Consider the following 19920-nt stretch of genomic DNA (forward strand, 5'->3'; position numbering starts at 1 on the left):
TATTTCTTAAATGACACAGCACAGTTAAATAGCACCCACCTCCGCCCTCCCCACCTCAGCCCTGCTCTCCCCCATATCCAAGTTGCAGCTTTAATGTCACTCCTTTTAATGTTATTGAGGGTCTTCTCTGACCCTTGCCTCTATCAAAAATCCCATATCCCACAAATGTACTTCTTTGCAATACTATACAGATTTATCTAATTCATGGTATTTATTTAACATCTGTTCTCCAGCCCCCACAACTGCAACAATAAAACATAAGGTCTGCCCTGACCAGGTGGCTCAGTTGGTTGGAGCATCATCCCATACACCTAAAGGTTGTGGGCTCGATCCACGGTCAGGGCACATGCCTAAATTGTGGGTTCCATCCCAGGCCAGAGCGCATACAGGAGGCAACTGATCAGTGTTTCTCTCCCTCCTTCTCTAAAATCAGTAAACATATCCTCACGTAAGGATTTAAAAGAAAAAGTCTATGTAAGCAGGGACTATGCTTCACTGCTAATCTGAGTATGTAATCGACACCAAATAAGTATTTGTTGATATTATGCCACCAAGACACTTGTTGTATCTTCCTCCCTTATCCCGTCTTCCACTTACCACTACGATCAACGCTTCCGGAAGATGTTAAATCTCTACAAAATCATTTGAATTAAACACTAATTTGTGATCTCTCTGACTTCTTTTCCCAATTTCTTCCCTGAGGTGTAGTCTAGCCAAGTAAAACTTGCTTCTACTTCTACTTTTTAATCTTCCTACCAGCAGTCTGTATTTACCACAATTTTCTCTCAAGATGAAGAAAGTGTGCCTTTTTAACTGGCTCAAGACAACTTACCTGCACGTCAGATTGTACTCTGAATCCCCTTTCCTCGCCATAACAACAAAGAAGCAATATATAGTATGATGTGGAAATATATATCTTACATATTACAAACATGTTTTATCCCCCCTCTATTATTGTTTCCAAGAGTATAAATGCCTCACTAAAATGAAACTTATCAACTGCCCAGAACAGAAAGACTGTCCCACGGGGTCAGACTCATGAATTTCCTTTTTCTTGTTCAATATTTGGATTGAAAATAATTACAGTGGTTTACACCAAAACATGTCTGTCTTCTCCATCCACTTCAAAACACTAAAGCAGGCACTGTTCAATATTAGCTACATGTGATTGTTTGAATTGAAATAAAATTAAACAATTTTAAATTCAGTTCCTCAGTCCACTGGTTGGTAGCTATACGAGGCAGTGGAGATATCATAGATTTCTATCACTGCGGAAAGTCCTATTGGACAGTACTGGGCGAGACACTTATTCTCAATCATGACTAGTTTCCTTTCTTCACTCTTAGAAATCGATCGCCTTGAATTTAAAACACTATAATACTATGTACTCTTTTTTTCTCAGCCTGAACTACTTCTGTGGGGGAAAAGACACCTCCTCCTACTTTGAATTCCACACCTGTATTCCTTCTACTTGTCCCCTCGCTCCCCTTCTTCCATTGCAGTTACTACTGGTTATCCTAAATTTAATTTTAAAGATTTGACAACTAAATCTCAAGTGTATTCCATCCATACCTTTTATGACTTTAAGATTTCAATCACATCCCCCGTAATGCTCATCTTTTCAGACTAAATCTTGGCTCTTGTCTGGTCTGTCGGCAGGTGAAAGCCTCTCCTCCCACTGACAGTGAGTGCACCATAGACCTCACCCTAACCTTCGCTCTAACATCGTACAGCACTTTCTGTGTTGTAGCCAATCCACGCGGCTTTTAAAGTGAGTATATAACAGCTCAACCTGATATTCATCCTTCCTTGACGACGACTACTTGGAAAAGAAACATCTGTGTAGCATGGCAAAAGAGAATCCTGAAAGCACCAACAGAAACTAGAGAACGAAGAAACCATTTACAGAAAGAATCACAAAAGAAATAAGCTTTGCAATGTGTGGAGTGATAGATTTATAATGAGAATATCAATGCAAAAATTAAAAGTACATAATATGAACAGTATGTTTCCTTGCTTCTTACTTGTCTCAACTTACTACTTGGAAGAACCTAAACAAAATGGTCAAGTCAGTGGATTTCTTTAACCCTACAACAGTCAACTCTTGCACACAAGGAGCACCAAGTATTTGTTGCTACACTGATGATGTACTAAGCAGAAAGAAGCAATCGAATTATGTAAAAGAACAACAGAATTTTGATGTCTACATACTTGCCATCTCCAAAGGTAAACATATGAAGAAGGTTTAGCATAAAGGATTTAGCTTGGCTATAATAAAGAAATGTCTGACCATGAGGAATTTAAAACATTATAATTATATAGAGAAAATATGAATCTTACCTGAAAATCTTCTGAGAATAAGTGTTAACTTTAACCTAAGAGTAGGGAGAGAAAAGAAGTAGGCTAAAGATTCATTTCAACCCGAACTTTCTCCACATAATAGAGAATATACTGAAAACTAAATGAGTCCATCACAAACCATCTGGATTCAGGAACTTTTTCTACAGCCTTTGTGACTTTTTATAACATATCGCACAGTACTTTACGCAGAGAAGATGGTCAACATATATGGACTAACTGCTTGTGAAGGATACTCCTGTTTGGGCTTTGCTTTATCTTTCAGAACCAAATTCGACGGTTTATCTTGTTCCTTTTCATACTCCTTGAAATCACTCTTGGTATATTTTCCACCTGTTTATAAGAGAAATAGTAAGAAAAATCACCTAATTAATCAAGAAAAAAATTACTTAATAAAAGGTATAATATATAAGAGCTATTTTAGAAGTGGCATATTATGAGGGGGTAGGAAAAAAGACTGAGAACAAAAGAATTATGGAAATTCACTCTCCACACTATTTTAACTGGTAGGCATACGCTGCCATCTAATGAAATACGTGAATACTGCCACCATACTTTGAAATCTTAAATGGCAGAGCATACATTCCCTGGAAAATAATGCAGTACTTAAGTAGAGCCATTACGTCCATGAGAACATTAGGTCCAAAGGAAGCTAAGGGTTGGGGACTTTAGTCTGAGATCTGAGAGGCTTACAAGTTTGGAAGAAGTGAGGCTTTTAAGACCCTGACCTGTCAGAAGAGACCCTCCCCCGAATCTTTAACAGACCACTGAGCAACAGGAGACAGCAGGCTGTGTATAGCGGTTCACTGGGAGAGGCGAGGTGGGAGGGCTGATGAGAGCACCGAAGACAGCCTGTCTCTGCCTTGAAATTCTTGCTTAAGAGCGCTTCTATTCCTCTAGAGTGCCCAAAATAAAATCAACAATAATCCCTCCAGAGAAACACGACCTACTGTTAACTCCCGAGCGGCCTGCAGCAGCCGGGCCGGGAAAGGAGAGGGCCTCCATGCAGCCCCTCTGCCCTCCAGCCCGGCCTCCCACCAGATGAGGGTCAGCTCCTGCCCGCGTCCCAGACCCCTGCCTGCCCAGCCTTTCCCGTCCCCTCAACTACCACAGGGCAACGCTTGCAGTGGGAGGTCCCAGACTGAGCGTACAAGGAAACTGGAGGTACACAGGGAGGGGTTTTGACTGTCAACCCTACAGACATCTTGACTGTTGTCAGGATCTTGCTTTAAACAAAGGGGAAAACAAACTAAAAGGCAGAGTGGGGTGGGAATCAAAGACAGGATTGCTCCTGCAACGAAGTGGCCAGTAAACGATGCTCCATGGACATGGGGACTAGCGTAGCGGGAACTCTAACAAACATTCCATCACTGAGGAAAGCTCTGCCGTGTCCCGAGCTTCACTGAGGAAGAGGCAGCTACGGTGAGACGGAAAGAGCGAGGGATGAAACAGCGAGGCGTTCCCCATTCACACCCTGGCTGCAGTGACAGGTCCCAGAGAAGACCCTTCAACCCTCTGTAGCTCATTCTCCTCACTTACACACTGAAGATAATACCAACCCTTCACAGACCTGCTGGAATCATTAAGTAAGACTGTACAGGAAATTACTTAGCACTGGGAACGGTACACAGCACACTTTTATTAAATGTAAATCCATAGTATACAAAATCACCTCAAAATTGAGATTAGCAACAAACTATATGTTTCTGATGGCAAATGTGAAAGTGAAGCATGTCTCCTACGTGGTATTTTACTTTAAAAAAACATGCAGAAATTCACGTAGCAGTCAATAAGCTACACCGAAACCACTCAGGAAGGCAGCGTCCTGTCTTCAGTGGGTGGACAGGTTAAGAAGAGACAGAATTGAGAGAAAAAGTCCCTAGATTTAGGGCCCGTTTAAATCATCAGTTTATGCAACCCGGGACAAATCACTTCACAATGTTATGCCTCAAATTCCTTTCCTACGATGAGGCCGTGTAATAATACTTGTTCCACACATACCCCCAATGGCAAACGTAAACTAGCTGTCCGGGGGGAAAGGCACACAGAAGACCGGCTCGGCTGTACTTGTGGACCAGAACACACTGGATGAGGCCAGCAGCTCATCTGTCGTTCCTGAGTGTGCTTATTTGACTCTTTCGTCCACATAGCTGCATTCATCACACGTAAAAACCAGTTCTTCTTCACGTCTCAACTTAGTTCTCACAAATCACTGCAAACCGACAGGAGTGTCCAAATCTAGCCATGTGTTCTAGTAGTAGGAAGGCTTCGTGGGAGAAACCACGAGTACAGGGCACCTCAGTCCACGTCGCCTTCCCACCATGGAGAGCACGGCCTCCACTGTACCTGCCTGGCCCAGTCCAGTCATTAGTAACTTCGCCATTCTCGAATTCCCGCAACGCAACACAACTACCGAACAATCAGCTCGTCACTCCCAAGTAGTGCTCTCTACTTCTTTCTTATTAAAAAAAAAAATCATTACAATCATTGGAAATTAAGCAAAAGTGTTACAGACATAATCCTAGAATTCCTAGTAAAATTTAGCATTACATGGTAAATAACTACCAGAGTGAAGTCTTCTATATGTCCCACAACTTTTGTATCCACTCATCAACATGAAATTAAAACATTGCATCGAAAATCAAAACCCCGTATTACTGCAGCATGCCGCAGACTCAACTTTAAGTCTGACATGCCAAATGTATTCGACATGAATAGATACAGAAGAGATACACATGGAATGTCATATATATATAGCCCTAGCCAGTGTGGCTTAGTTGGCTGGTGTATCGTCCTGTAGACCAAAAGGTTGCAGGTTCAATCCGTACTCGGGACGAACACGAGAGGGCAACCCATCAATGTTTCTCTCTTTCTTCCCCTCCCTGCCTCTCTAAGGCAATGAAAAAATACTCCCAGGTGAGGATTAAACCATAAATGGCAAGAGTTATATCACAGAGCATTTCTCCTAATTAACAACATTAAATCAAAAAAGATACACATACACACAAAAAAACAGGGAAAGCAAAACAGAAACAAAAAAGATAAACCAACATACCTTTTCCTTTCCATTTAACCTTTGCAACAGACTGGCTAAAATCCACATGTATTCTTCTGTCATCTATAAGTACATTGTCCATTTTGAAGAATGCTTTCTCACAGTCTTCTTCCTAGCAACGGTTATAAAAACTTAAGCATAAATCTTTATGAAAAAGATTTCTGTCGCTAGAATACTGTAAATACAAACAGTTTGCTGTTACTAAACCAAAGATTTGAATGCTTATTATACACCAAATGCTGTTAAATACTCTGCATCTATTACTTCGGTTAACTCTGAAAACAACTGTATGAGGCACTATCTGTTATTGTCTTGCATCTTCTCAAAGAGAAAAGAGAAGTTCAAAAAGGTACAGAAATGCCAAGGGCCACACAGTTGGCGAGGGTGAGGCCAAGATTTGAACCGGGCCGTCTGATTGCAGTGGACATGCATATGCTTTCCAAGTGTCTGATACGAGTCCACAATCCCTTTTAGTCAGAACCCATAATTACCCTGAAAACCGAAAGGGGTTTTTATGAATCTGATTTTAAATCCATTTGACAGCAAAACCCAACCTAATGGGAGGCCATGGCCTTAAGTTACCCCACTGTGTATGACTATTCCTTTGTTTCAGTGAAGAAGTATTTTTGTGATTGATTTCAGAACGCTGGCCCAGAGAAGTACTATGTAATTCACGTGTGTACACACACACACACACATACAGCATTATCACAGTAAAATAACATATGCCAAATAAAAATTAACAAAGGAAAAGTTAACAAGAGCTATAACATGTATAAATCTTACAAATATAACACTACAAAGTGAAGCTAGAAACAAAAATATACACGTGTTTACATCTGTATCAAGTTTAAAACTAGACAAAACCAACCTATGATGTCGGAAGCAGCAGTGATGGGGAAGTTACCTGCAGGGCACACAGCAGGGCTTCTGGGGTCACGATCACGTTTTTCTGCTAACGTTTTATTTGTGGACCCGGGTGATGGTTCACATGGGCGTACTGACTGTGGTAACTCATCAAGCCCTTTACTCACGAGCTACACATTTTCTATATGCAGTTTACTCTTCAGTTTAAAAATTTTTGGATCAGATTATCCAAAGCACAGAACTTGCCGCACATGGAAAAACTACAGACTAAATGGTGAACACTTACAAAAGAGGCTACTGGCCATGACAATAATGAAGCAGAATGATGTGGCTGAACCTGACTTTCAAGAAATGATAAAGGTCACAAAGATCCTCCTCAAAAACTGAAATGCTGAATCATGATAAAGAACTCATAGATTCTTTAAAGTTGAACTGAGCTGTGTATTCACGGGACATGAATATTCACGCAGAAGACTGAGAAACATAGGCAGTCAGTAACAGTCTATGCGCTACGAAAGAAATGAAATTATACTTGTGAATAAATAAATAACATGTCCCACGGTGTCAACAACAGGATGACACTGGTGAGCCTACGAGCGGATCGAAGCAAACCAAAGGCAGAGGTCTCCTTCCTGCTAGCACCGAGGCACCTCGCAGACACAGTTTCTGGACCCCTGACAGTATCAAGGTCAAATCTGGTAGGTGTCTGTCTTCCCAACCCTCCTTTATTCCTCGTGTAGTCCTGGGACTTACCACGCTGAAATATAAGGGGCGTTCGACAAGAGCTTTAGGGTAACTATAACTTAGGCTGAGCTACTCATGGACACGCGTCAGTCCAAACCTGCATAAAGAAACAGCACAGCGCCCCATAGTGGCAAAAAGCAATGTGAGCTGAGTCAGATATAGATGAAGTTCAGATCCCAGCTACGGCATTCACAAAGCGCATGATTTTAAGAAAGTCGCATCACCACCATGCGTTTCAGTTAACCTACTTGGAGAAGGAGGACGGTACCTAACTCATAGAGTTGTGAGGAGGAAATGCGGGTCAAGTAGCATAATGCCTGGCTTAAAGACAGTTATTTGAGTAACATAAACTACCATTAGGATTTTAGACCCAGAAGGTACCATCTAATCCAACGCTCGAGTTTCATTTATAAGGAAGTTAACACTTGGAAAGAAGAACTCTAAACTGCCAAATGCCGCATGTTAGCTGATCAGTGACAAAGCTTAGATTAATAGCTAGAACTTAATGTCCAGTCCAGTTCTCTTTCTTTACTCAATTATATATATTTATCTACATAGCACTGAAAAAACATTTACAGAATGGGAAGGACTTTACCCAAAACTTTATAAAGTTTTAAAGATACATGAATGCAGACTGTACCTAAACCTAATGTAAAGGCACATATATTAACATCAACAGATGTTGGATTTATCCCACGTTTGAATATAATAAAGTTATTTTTCTTTGGTACCTAAAAGAAAAGCACAGTAATTTTCTAATTTTAAAGACTAGAAAAAGTTCTGTAACTTGTCACATTTTAAAACCATGTAAGAACAAAACAAATATCAAACTTAATAGATCTGTATCATGACCTACCTTTTCAAATTCAATAAAAGCATAACAGAGGGATTCTCCTGTCTTCCAGTCTCGAATAACTTCACAACTGAAAGTTTGCAAAAAGTGACTTTAGAAAAAAGCCTTCACTCTCACTCTTCAAAAGTGAACAAAACATGAGACAGTTATTAAAAGGCAAAGTTAAATTCACATAACTATTTTTCCAAATTTCTTCTATAACAATTAAAAAAAAAAAAAAAAAAAAAGGTTCACCAGTCCCCTAATTATAGATCTAATTCCACTCTAAATGCCCATGTAGACCTACAATTCTAAATTCCCAGCCCTGGCTGATGTGGCTCAGTGGATTGGCACAGGCTGCGAACCAAAGGGTCGCTGGTTCAGTTCCCAGTCAGGGGCACATGCCTGGGTTGCTGGCCAGGTCCCTGGTGAGGGGTGCCCAAGAGGCAACCACACATTGATGTTTCCCTACCCATCTTTCTCCCTCCCTTCCCCTCTTTATGAAAATAAATAAAATCTTTAAAAACAAATAAATAAAATAAATTCCCAAAGAATTGAAGGAAGAATAAGATAAAAATATTTAATTTTCCTGTGGCAAAAGTAAACTATTGCTAAAAAAATTTTTAAATAATTCATTTCTAGTTACCAAATGCAGATAAATTATAGAATATAATGTTACTGTTAGAATAATGTATGCACATTTATATATGTATAAATATATAAATGTGCATACATTTATGCACATTAGTAAGTTTATACCTTGGAGGTTTTGAATTTTAGTATAAGCCAAGCTCAGACTGAACCCTCCAAGTACAGCTATTCTGCAGAATGAATCCGTCTTAACAAGCAAGTGAAAGGAACAAAAAGGTGGAGTTGAAACCAGCTGGCTTGTCCCTTCCCCTATATATCCTAGTCTCGTTTTACATTAAGTGAAACAGGAAAATAAAACAGTGTGAGAAAAAGGAAAACTAATCACATTACAGCATACGGTTTAGCTGTTACAATATTTACATACACATTAAGATATAAATATTGAACAATGACCTAACCAAAATTACTACAACCAAAGTAGTAGGAGGAAAGAATGAACCTGGGAAGTTAGTGATAAACGTAAAATCCTCACCTTCCCTAGCAGGAAGTCAGCACATAATGTCTAAAACTGAAACATAAAAAGTAGCAGTATAGAAATTTTTTTAATAAATATGATATATTGTAAATGGGTGAAGGAATAAAGTTGGTAGTTCTTTATAGAAAGACTTTTCTTTCAACAAGAATCAAGGGGGAAAAACATGAAGTGAAACTCTAAACATTAAATAATATGTTTTAAATAATTAAGTATTCCCCTTTCTCACAGAAATATTAGCTTTGTAGACTTTTGCATTAATAATATAGAGAAAATTAGCCAAAAGAAACATTAGGGAAATGTAGATTCAAATTAATATTGATATAGATTGCTGGTATATCTAGGGAGAACATAAATGAGATAAATATTTTCAGTATTAACGAAGGTTACTGAGAATATGACAGAATAGACCTAAACTATCCCATTCACTTTCTGTGAAAATGTGTTGGAAGTGGGAGAATCGTTCAATTATATACGCATGTGTATATGTACATATTTTTATACATACTTGTACACATACATATTTTTCTTCCCTGCTGTCACCAGTACGAAATTCACCTAGAGTGCATAGATTCACCACACATGTCAGAAAACCACAAGTTAATATCTAGTTTTCCTAAAATCTTTCACTAATTCTAGAGATTACCTTCTTATTGGCCCAAATCTTGAGAATATTATCTCCAGATCCTCATCTGTGGTCACTGGATTCAATTTACACACAAACAGCACATTTTCTGGAGGTTTAATATCTGCATCAGGTAGGTCTCCCACCTAAATTATAAATAAACAAAAATATCAATCAATTCCTTTGTTTAGTTTCCATTCTAAATATTCCACCAAATGTTCCCCAAATGACTTCATATTAGTAATATAGAGAAGTGTTTTATTTATTTTTTTATTTTTTAAAGATTTTATTTATTTATTTTCAGAGAGGGGGGAGGGAGGAAGAAAGACAGGGGGAGAAACATCAGTGTGTGGGTGCCTCTCAGGCGGCCTCCACTGGGGACCTGGCCTACAACCCAGGTAGGTACTCTGACTGGGAATTAAACCAGTGACCCCTTGATTTGCAACCCGCGCTCAATCCACTGAGCTACACCAGCCAGGGTGAGAAGGAGTGTTTTAGAGTACTCAATTCTACCCATGTTTACTTTGTCCTGTAACTACTATTCTACTATTCAATTTCAATACTTAAGTTGTACAAAAAATGACTCATTAATATACATAAAACTTCTTCCAAGAAACACTCTTTAAAAATGTTGAGTAACCCTGGCCAGTGTGGCTAAGTGGATTGAATGCCGGCCTAAGAACCAAAGAGTTGCCAGTTCGATTACAGTCAGGGTGTATGCCTGGGTTTCGGGCCACATCCCCAGTAGGGGGCGCTCAAGAGGCAACCACACATTGATGTTCCTCTCCCTCTGTTTCTCCTTTCCTTCCCCTCTCTAAAAATAAATCAATAAAACCTTTAAAAAAATAACTTTAAGAAACTTTTTTAAAAATTAAAAATAAAAACGATGAGTACAGCAACAGATCCATTTAATATTTGTAAATTGAATATCTACTTTCCATTCTTTAAAAAGGGACTTGGCACTATATTAATAATGGAATCAAGGTTATTTACTGTCACATGTGTTGTTATGTCATTCGATATTTAATCCAGAAAAATACTTGGCTAAATTTTTACATTTTAAGATTATCAAAAAGGCAGAAATAGATAAACAGTAAGTATGTATTAAATATATTGCTGAATAACTACTATTAAATATATTGCCGAATAACAAAGATAATTATCTCACCATTTCTAATAGAATAGCTTGAGTTTTGGCCTCTTTCTCTGCCTTGATCTCTTCTATTTCTTCAGCTGATCTTCCTTTGAAATCATCAATTTCTTCATCTGCTCCTATTCGACCACTCTGTAAGGCAGAAGTTATTCACGTATATATTTAAAGACTAGAAAAATCTTTTAAAAATGGGATATTTTGCTTTATTCTTAGTTCTATCAAATGTGTTGGAATAGAATAACTTCATTTGCTTCACATATGTCAAATTTACAACCCCCTGAAAATTAAATTAATTTTACATCAGCCAGACCAGTCAGTCTGCTAATTTATTGTTAAATCAAAATACACAGTTATACAGGAACTTCCTGGTATCCAACTAAATGTTGAATGCAGAAGATAAATGATTTTAGAAACTAAGCACCAAATCCAGTTATAAAGATAAATTTAGCTTTAAGAAGTGTCATAAGCAGAAATATACTTTAAAATATCTGAGGAAAAAGTCTGCATTATTCTACAGAGATATCTGGGGTCCAGCTTGGCTTCAGAGTACCCTTCAGGTGAAAAATTCCCTTAAAAGATGATAGCTTAATTTAGCCTAAAAGCTAAGTTAAACATTTAGGAGATAAGAAAAACATTTTCCCAAAGTATTCCTATCAGCTTCCAGAGTAAGGCTCCTCTGGTGGAACAGAAATTGAAGAAAGGATGTTATAATGGGAAAAAAGATAGCTAGAAAAATTAATATCTCCATAGAAAAGAAAAAGAACTCTAAACGTATCCTAGAATAATTGATCAAGCAAAATATTCATTCCAAAGAAATAAGTTTTAATAGGCTATAAAACAAAAGCTATGCAAAGCATTAATACGCACATACATTCAAATGCAAGAGGACTCAACTTACATCTAGTTGTTCCCTAGTAGGTTCCGGTGACCGATCAGGAATTAATAAATCCGGAGGGTCATCAAATGGATCATCTAAAATCACTGTATGATTAATCCTTACAAAATAAATCCATGTTAAATGTTACAATTACATTATTTCAGAATCTGTTTCACTTTTTAGAAATATTATAACAAATGTCTTATGATCTCTAAAGACAAAAGCCATAAGCTCCTAAATTTTATTGCACAAGGATGTTATTAGAGTAGACTGTCACGATTAGTGTTACTGTTTTTGATTTTTTGATATTAATTACTCTGCATTACTCTAAAATAAGGTCTAAATCTCAGTACTTTTGCCATATCTCTCAATAATCTGCATTAAAAAAAAAAACTAAAGGAAAGGCTTAATAATTCCTTCCAACATAAGCAATTACATATAATCAGTACAAGTTTAAAAACATAAAAGTTCTTCTTTATTATAAAGATTCTTCTAGTCTTGCATTAATTCACGTTTTGGAATGACCCAAAAAAGGTCTTACACGTGCCACCACCACCACCACCATGTCAAACATCACAGTATTAAACCATTCTGATACATTCAGACAGTACATGGTAAGCACACCTGATATCCTGATATGGTACAAAATCCTTGTCAACAAAGGTCTCATTGATTTTCTTAATTATGTCCATGCCTTCCGTCACCTCACCAAACACTGTATGAACACCATCGAGGTAATCTAGATTATCTCCTGTGGTAATAAGAAACTATAAAGAAAAACCAAGAACACAGAAACACACACATATATATGTAATTCAAACTGAAATTAGTTACAGACTGACGGAAAATACGCAACGTTAAGTCTCTCACTGCATGGGTTCTTACCCACTTGTTACTAGAACAATGCTAAGTAAAAAGTACAAAGCTCATGCACCAATGTCAACACACACACGGATGCTCCGACTGTTAAAAATACTTGGACAAAGCAAGGCTCAGTTTCTGCACGTGGGAACTGTGAGAAAGGAAAACCGTGCACCCCAAGTGGGGTTTCAGTGAGCCTGAAACAAGACGATGAAGGACAAGCGCTCAACATGACCTGCTTTGAACTAAGTAACGAAAACAAAAAGGACACGGGGCACAGTGTGAACAGTGATGACCTATGAACGGTCGGATTGGGGGCCAGCTTATTTTCTTCTTTGTACTTTTCAGTGTTTTCTAAATTCCGCACAATGGACATGTTTTGCATATAAAAAAATGTTTTTTTTCTTTTTTGTGATGTCACATAATTTTTGTTATATTGAAACGAGTATAATTTTTTTCTTCCAAAAAAATCTTTAATTGAAAACTTCCCCTTACCAGATAATTTTAAAAGATAGCTTTGTGGGATCATTTTTTAAAAGCCCTTCCTTTTAAAGCAAAACTTATCTTCTCACCCACTTCCTAACCTGAGATCCATGCTGATCACTGCCATTGTTCACCATGGACACGGTGCCTTTCTTCTTGTGCTTAATCCTTGGCACTTTTTCTATATCGAAAAACCTTGCTTGATCACCATACAGCTGACTGAAAATATATACAATAACATAATAAAATATAAGTATACTCAACATGAAATACAGAAGCACTAGTAACATACAGGGTTACCATTTTTTTATGGAAATACCAGTATGATTCAAAATAGTCCTGTATTATGCTACAGGCATTTAAGGAACTTGGAAAAAGTCTAATCTGAAGCATATTGTAAAATGTAGATTGAGCCCTGGCCGAGTGGCTTAGTTGGTGGGAGTGGCATTCCGTACACCAAAAAAGGCTATGGGTTTGATTCCCGGTCAAGGCACATACCTAGGTTGAGGGTTTGATAGTAGAGGCAACAGATCAATGTTTCTCTTTCTCTGTACCCCCCCTTCTTCTCTCTAAAATGAATAAAAAACATATCCTTGGGTGAGGATTTTTTTAAAAAGATTCTATTTATTTACTTTTTAGAGAGGGGAAGGGAGAGAAAAAGAGAGGGAAAGAAACATCAGTGTGTGCTTGCCTCTTGCATGGCCCCCACTGGGGACCTGGCCCACAACCCAGGCATGTGCCCTAGACTGGGAATTGAACCGGTGGCCCTTTGGTTCACAGGCCAGCACTCAACCACTGAGCCATACCAGCCAAGGAAGGTGAGTGTTTTTTTTTTAATGTAGGTTGAAATATGCTAGTTAACACTGTAAAGAGGTAATTCTATTTTTACTCACTTAAAAATAGAAGAACTTACCCAAAAATAGACTCTCCTCCACGGCCAGTCCCTGTAGGATCACCAGTTTGTATGATAAAATCCCTCTATAATACATAGGATACTTTATCAATTCACAGAATTTCTAGATGGTTCCAATAACAAAGGGCATTCATTGACTGATCCACCAACTCACCTGTACATTGTGAATAAGGCAATAATTGTAATATTTTATCTTGCATAACTTCAGGAAATTCAAGCAAGCTGAAAGAAAATAAATAACATTTATCGCAGTGTTTCACAAATACATTTTTAAGTAAAAGCACAGTTAGTATAATTTAATTTCTAAATGACCATACAAAAGCTCCCCAAAGTGGTCATAGGTCTAAAGCCATAAAAAAAGGCAGTGAGCCTAAAAAAGGGCAATATATTTTTAATTATCTTTTTATTCTCTTTTTCTTTGGATTTCTCTGGCATCTGAGCTAATATAAGCAATCATTTGATTGATTTTTAAAAAGATTTCATTTATTTACTATTAGAAAGAGGGGAAAGAAGGGAGAAAGAGAGGGAGGGAAACATCAATGTGTGGTTGCCTCTCACACACCCCAACTGGGGATCTGGCCTGCAACCCAGGCATGTGCCCTAGATTGGGACTCTTAACTGGCGACCTTTACGTTTGCAGGCCCGTGCTCAATCCACTGAGCCACACCAGCCAGGGCTGATTGACTGATTTTATAAGAGAAAAAAAGAAAAATTAGTCACAATACTGGCCATATCTGAAAATACCATTTCTGCCACAAGAGTAAATAGTAAATGGTAAAATGTGTGTTAAAAATGCCACAAGCGCTCAAAAGAGAGACTGTTTCTGACTGGAGCAATTAGAAGACCTCCTGGAGGCTTTTAAAAGAACTGGATTGGCAGAGAATAGTGAATAGACAACGTGTATCATTACAATGTCACATGGTACAAACACCACAAATAAATGTACAAAAGATGGGCCACAACTCTGGTGGAGAAGAACACCAACACGTAGGAGATGCTGCACATGTGCGGGGGTAGTGGGTACGTGGGAAACCTATCTTCCCCTCAGTTTTGCTACAAACCTTAAACTGCTCAAAAGAGTAAAGTCTTAATTTTTAAAAAGGGAGGAGGAGAATTTATAGACGAAGAGATTTAAGAGATATATCTGCCGATATAATATTATATGACCCTTGTTTGGAACCTAATTTAAATGACCAAATATTTTTTAAATGTTTACAAGACATTAGGAAAATATGAATTATACTAAGGAAATCTGCTGATTTTTTCAGATGTGATGATAATTTGTGGTTATGTAGACTTTTTTTAAAGTATCTTATAAGATACAAATTGATGTAATTACAGATTTAATAAATCCCACGTTAAGGGTTTATTACCAAAAAAACCCCAGTGTAGGTGGGGATATGAATGATACAGTATTAGTTACGTATTGACAGCCACTAAATGAAGCCACCATCAACAGAAGAGGGTTTACTGACACGAGTCTACTTCCACATATGTCTTCAGTTTCCTATAATGAGTAAAGAAGGAAGGAAGGCAGGAAGGGAAGGAGGAAGAAAAATAAATCTGGATATATTTACTATGGACTAGCAAGTAGTTATAGATATAAGTAGATGGCCAATCGCTTACAAATACCAACAGGGTGGGCTTACGTTTTTAGTGTCCTAAGGTAACTGTGCAGAAGCCCTGCTCGTTCACCTCTCTCTGTAGTTAGGTGGGGTAACCCTATCTCCCCTCTAGTTCCTCACAGCTTGGGGAAAGAGCCTTTCTCATTTGTCAGGTGCTGCTCCACATAATGAGTGGCAAACAAACTAAAGGAGAGCAAAACCAAAGATGATAAATACACGACCCCGTAACATCCTTTGAACCTCTGGATCCCGCCATCCTTACAGCCACGCTTACCCCACTAACATGAGACAATCAATTATTTTCTTTCAGCCAGTTTGAGTTGAGTTTCTACCACTTGCACAAACTGTCTTAGTGCAACGATTATATATATGGATTACTCAGTAAAATGAACCTCCAGTGTGTGCCCTCAAAGTGCCAGGCGCTGTACAAGGTGTTCAGGATACAGCGATAGACTATTAAGGCACAGGCTCTCTTGGAATTTATATTCTTCAGAGGAAGCAAGACTTGCAAATAATTCCAGGACAACAGACCAATGTTTCAACAAAACATGTTGTGTGACTTATAAAAGATCTGAGAGGGAGCCGAAGAAACAGATCAAACTCTGCTTAGCGACAATGGAGAGACACAATAGATACCATGCTTGACCTGAGATATGAATAATAAGAAGTCTGCCAAAAGGACACCAGTGGAGAGAAACGTGGGGAAGAGGCAATAGCATGTGAAAGGCACGGGTATATGGTTGAGTAGTTAGTGGTGGGGATGCGGATGGTGTGTAAGAGGAGGCACTGGTACAGCATTGCGGCTTGTTTCATCCTCTGTGGTAGACTCTGCATTTCACAGGGGCAGCACCCTAGTAGTAACTAATCTCTCCTGGCCTCCAGATTGTTCCTATTCTGATACATTCTCCGTAGTGCTGCCTATTATCTTCCTAAAACAAGTGTGCCATGCCTCAATGCTGTTTCTTACAACCTTCAAAACCTCTGGTCATCAGTAGGGCACACAAGACTATTCACGATCTAACATAACATATACAACCAGACTCACAGCTGCCATTCCATGTCACATGCCATTCCTTCAAGCCACGCCAAACTGCTTGCTGTTTCCAGAAAATTCCAAGCGAACTCAAAGAAAACCCTCCACTCATCTTTGATAGAGCGCGAGCTCGTACGAGGGTTCTGCATTCTTGGCTCGCTTCAACTCCCCGCCCCCAACCAGGAAGAATTACTCCCTCCTCTGGTTTCCATAGCAACGTAGACCTTCTTCCTCTACAACACTTAAAAAGTTAAATGGGTTCCAGGGCAAATTTCCCTCAATGGAAAATTAGATCCCCGAGGGCAAGGTGCCTATCCCACGGCTTAGCAAAGTTTTGTATAGTAGGCGATCTCTGAGTGTGTGCCCGGGTTCCGTGCACATCCCCGGACAGCCCTCCATCCAGGCGGGACTCCCACACTCACTGACCCAGGCACACCCTCCCTGCTTTCACCGAGACTCACTCATTACACACCAAAGAATACTGGTTGTGCTCCTGTCGCCGGGAAAGCTCAGTTAAGCCACTAAAGCTTTGTGGGAACTGCAAACGCTGCCAGGCACAACACACCCGCATTTAAGGACCACAAGCACTGCCACCCGATTGGCCCGCACCCGATAGGGGGGAAGGGCTGTCCTCACAAAAACTTTTCTAACCCAGGCCCGCTCGTAGGCGCCGGGTCGCGGGCACCAGCAGCCCAGACGCTCGCACCAGTCGGCGTCGGGGACTGGGCGGCAAAGGGAGAGAGAAGAAAGGAGATCGCCACCCGGGAAAGAGGTTGTCGGGGCGGGCCTCACCGCGCGGCCGCTCCTCGGTGTACAAGTCGATGACGACGTCGCCCAGAGTGGTCTCCAGCAGAACCGCCATGGCGCCCGCCCCGCCTTCTCAAGGAATAAGCGCCGGGGTTGACAGGCGCAGCCCAATGCCGTCCACGCCACGCGTCACAGTCGCGCGACGCCTTAGGACGCCATCCTTCGGCGACACCGCCCCTTTCCGGCCGCACGGTGAGGCCTGATTGGTTGCAGTCCTACGGTTCCCTTGGGCCCCGCCCCCAGCGCGGCTCTTTTGAAAAGCCTGATACCCTCTGGGCGGATGGTGCGGAATACTGTCCTTTAAAAGTGCGTCTGTGTCCCCTGCTGGTGTGGCTCAGTAGACTGGGTGCCGGCTTGCGAGCCAAAGGGTGGCGGGTTTGATTCCCATTTGGGGCAAATTCCTGGGTTGTACCGCAGGCCCCCGGTGGGGGGTGCGAGAGACGCAACCACAGGTTGGTGTTTCTCTCCTTCCTTTCACCTCTCTTTAAATATAAATAGTCTTTCAAAAACATGGCCTCTGTAAAGGGTTTTGATCCCTGTTTTTTTCATCTCAAGGACGGAGCGGGCCTCGGAGCGACCCCCTTTTTTTCACGCTTCTCAGACCGCCTCTGTCTAGCCGGAGAGCGACCGCGGTGCCACCTACTCCAGCGTTCTTGTTGGGACTAGTGATTTCCTAAGTGTCAAGTTGTCCCCTTGAGTTAAAAACCTTGGGCCTTAAACGTACAATTTTCTGCCCAGAAAGATAGTTAACAGGGAGTTCTTTACTGTCTAATCGTGTATGGCAGAGACTACCTGTTAGAGCAGCAGATGGTGGGTCGTTGTGCTGAAAAACGTAGGTTTTAGCCCCCAAATTCTCTGCTAGTTTCATCAATACTCTTTAACTTAGAAAACTTCTGAACTATTTCGGCTGACGCTTTCTGTGCAAAGCTTATTACCAAAACTGTCGTGAACAAGCTGATCATTTTCCTTTATGTCATTTTTCACACACTTAAAACTTCCAATAACTCCATATCTGACTGTAGCACATTTACTGGTGCTCCTGCATCTTGTACTGTGAGTAATAAATGATTGTTTGTCTCTGACCCAGGCAGGGGTTTAATATCTTCTGCCAGTATCCATGAAACTAGCAAGCTAACCTGTTAATTTAAAGGTAAGGCAAAACCTCAGAACTTTCAGATTTTGATAATTTCCTAAATTCCTGTCACCTTATTTACATAATATCTCTTATTAACATTTTATTTATTGCATTTTTCTCAGACGCTAATGAACAGTATGCTTTTTAACATCCTTGGATACACTGTCTCTTCGAGCTTTCAGCTTTCTGGTTGCTGGAACTAGTTAGCTGAGGAGGCAGGGAACAGGGGCTGCCTCTGGCCCCTGGGCCACCTCTGGCTCCAGGTGTGGTGAAGAACCAGGCAAAGATCTCCTACACTTTTCCTTTTCTCCATTTCTCTCAACCCAGCTTGTGCTTTTAGGAAGTCAATAAATGGAACATTTTGTAAGATTCTTTATTAAAACAAACTGAATTATGACTTTTACTTTTTTTTTTTTTACCTTTATTAGGACCCAATAGAATGTGTTCACTCAGAATGCCAGGCTTAAAAACCATGGCTGTATCACTTCCTGTCCTGTAACTCAGAGCAAAAAGCTTAAATTCTCTAAATCTATTTTTATATAAAAGGTGGAATCATAAATTATAATCATGGCATCAGGCTGCTGTGAGGTTTAAATAGTATACGTAGAGCATTAACACAGTGAACGCTGGCTGCTACAGTGATGACATTTCTATGAGTTGTTCCCCGTACCAGAAGCATCACAGGTATAATGAAGTTCCTCTCGAAATACACGGACATAAACGTTACAGTAAAAGCAGTTTTAAATTATCTTAGAAGAAAATAAGGTTCGATTTGTGAATGGCTTTGGAAATATAAAAAGGATATCTTTCTTTCTTGCTCTCCCTTTTGTCTACTCCAAGAGGTCTTCAGGAAGACCAAACATATGTAGTTGAAAAATTTAGAAAAATAATGGAATAGGCTGTGACTCACTTTTTCCCAGAAAGTGGAAACAGATCCAGATTAGATTTCAGATTTCTCTTGGTGTCAAGCCTGCTTTTGAATTATAGAAAAAGAAATTTAAGTTTTGACTGTAAATGATGTAATTAATAATGAAATCAGTTGCTGAAAAAGGAAATATATCAAAGTTTGGAGTCAAAAAGTGTCATTTCATGTGAAAATGAAGATGTATTTTTATATACCTTATATACTTTGTTTTCTATGGTATTAAAATTTTTTAGAATATCATCTATATGAAAGATTATCTTCAAGGAACATAAAGCATCTAATGTGTATAGAAATACGCCTGATTTCTACAGGCAAACCAAACTGTTCTGGATGGGCTTAATAGTTACAGAAATCAAATTGACATGAATCAACGCAAAAGAACAAAATCCATGCCCCGGTCAGTGTGGCTCGGTGGGTCGGAGTGTTGTTTTTGCACCGAAAAGTTGCCGGAGTTTGGTCGGGGCATGTTGTGGGGGGGCAACCGATTGATGTTTCTCTGTCTCT

At 39.7% G+C, this 19920-nt stretch overlaps 1 protein-coding gene across 1 annotated transcript in view; it reads right to left on the reverse strand.

Moving 5' to 3' along the window:
* The window catches only part of PPIL4 (peptidylprolyl isomerase like 4), a 30364-nt gene extending 12864 nt beyond the window's left edge, over positions 1–17500 (reverse strand). Inside the window, exons 1-11 of the mRNA XM_024551953.3 lie at positions 17342–17500; positions 14046–14113; positions 13892–13956; positions 13080–13197; positions 12259–12401; positions 11656–11752; positions 10773–10889; positions 9626–9750; positions 7881–7947; positions 5414–5525; positions 2595–2691 (exon numbers count right to left, since the gene is read on the reverse strand). Coding sequence (XP_024407721.2) covers positions 2595–2691; positions 5414–5525; positions 7881–7947; positions 9626–9750; positions 10773–10889; positions 11656–11752; positions 12259–12401; positions 13080–13197; positions 13892–13956; positions 14046–14113; positions 17342–17411 — 1079 coding nt within the window. The 5' untranslated portion in view covers positions 17412–17500. The remainder of the gene's footprint in view (positions 1–2594; positions 2692–5413; positions 5526–7880; positions 7948–9625; positions 9751–10772; positions 10890–11655; positions 11753–12258; positions 12402–13079; positions 13198–13891; positions 13957–14045; positions 14114–17341) is intronic.
* Between the last annotated feature and the right edge of the window lie 2420 nt (positions 17501–19920).

This window comes from Desmodus rotundus, chromosome 11, assembly GCF_022682495.2.
Source record: "Desmodus rotundus isolate HL8 chromosome 11, HLdesRot8A.1, whole genome shotgun sequence".
Lineage (NCBI taxonomy): Eukaryota > Metazoa > Chordata > Mammalia > Chiroptera > Phyllostomidae > Desmodus > Desmodus rotundus.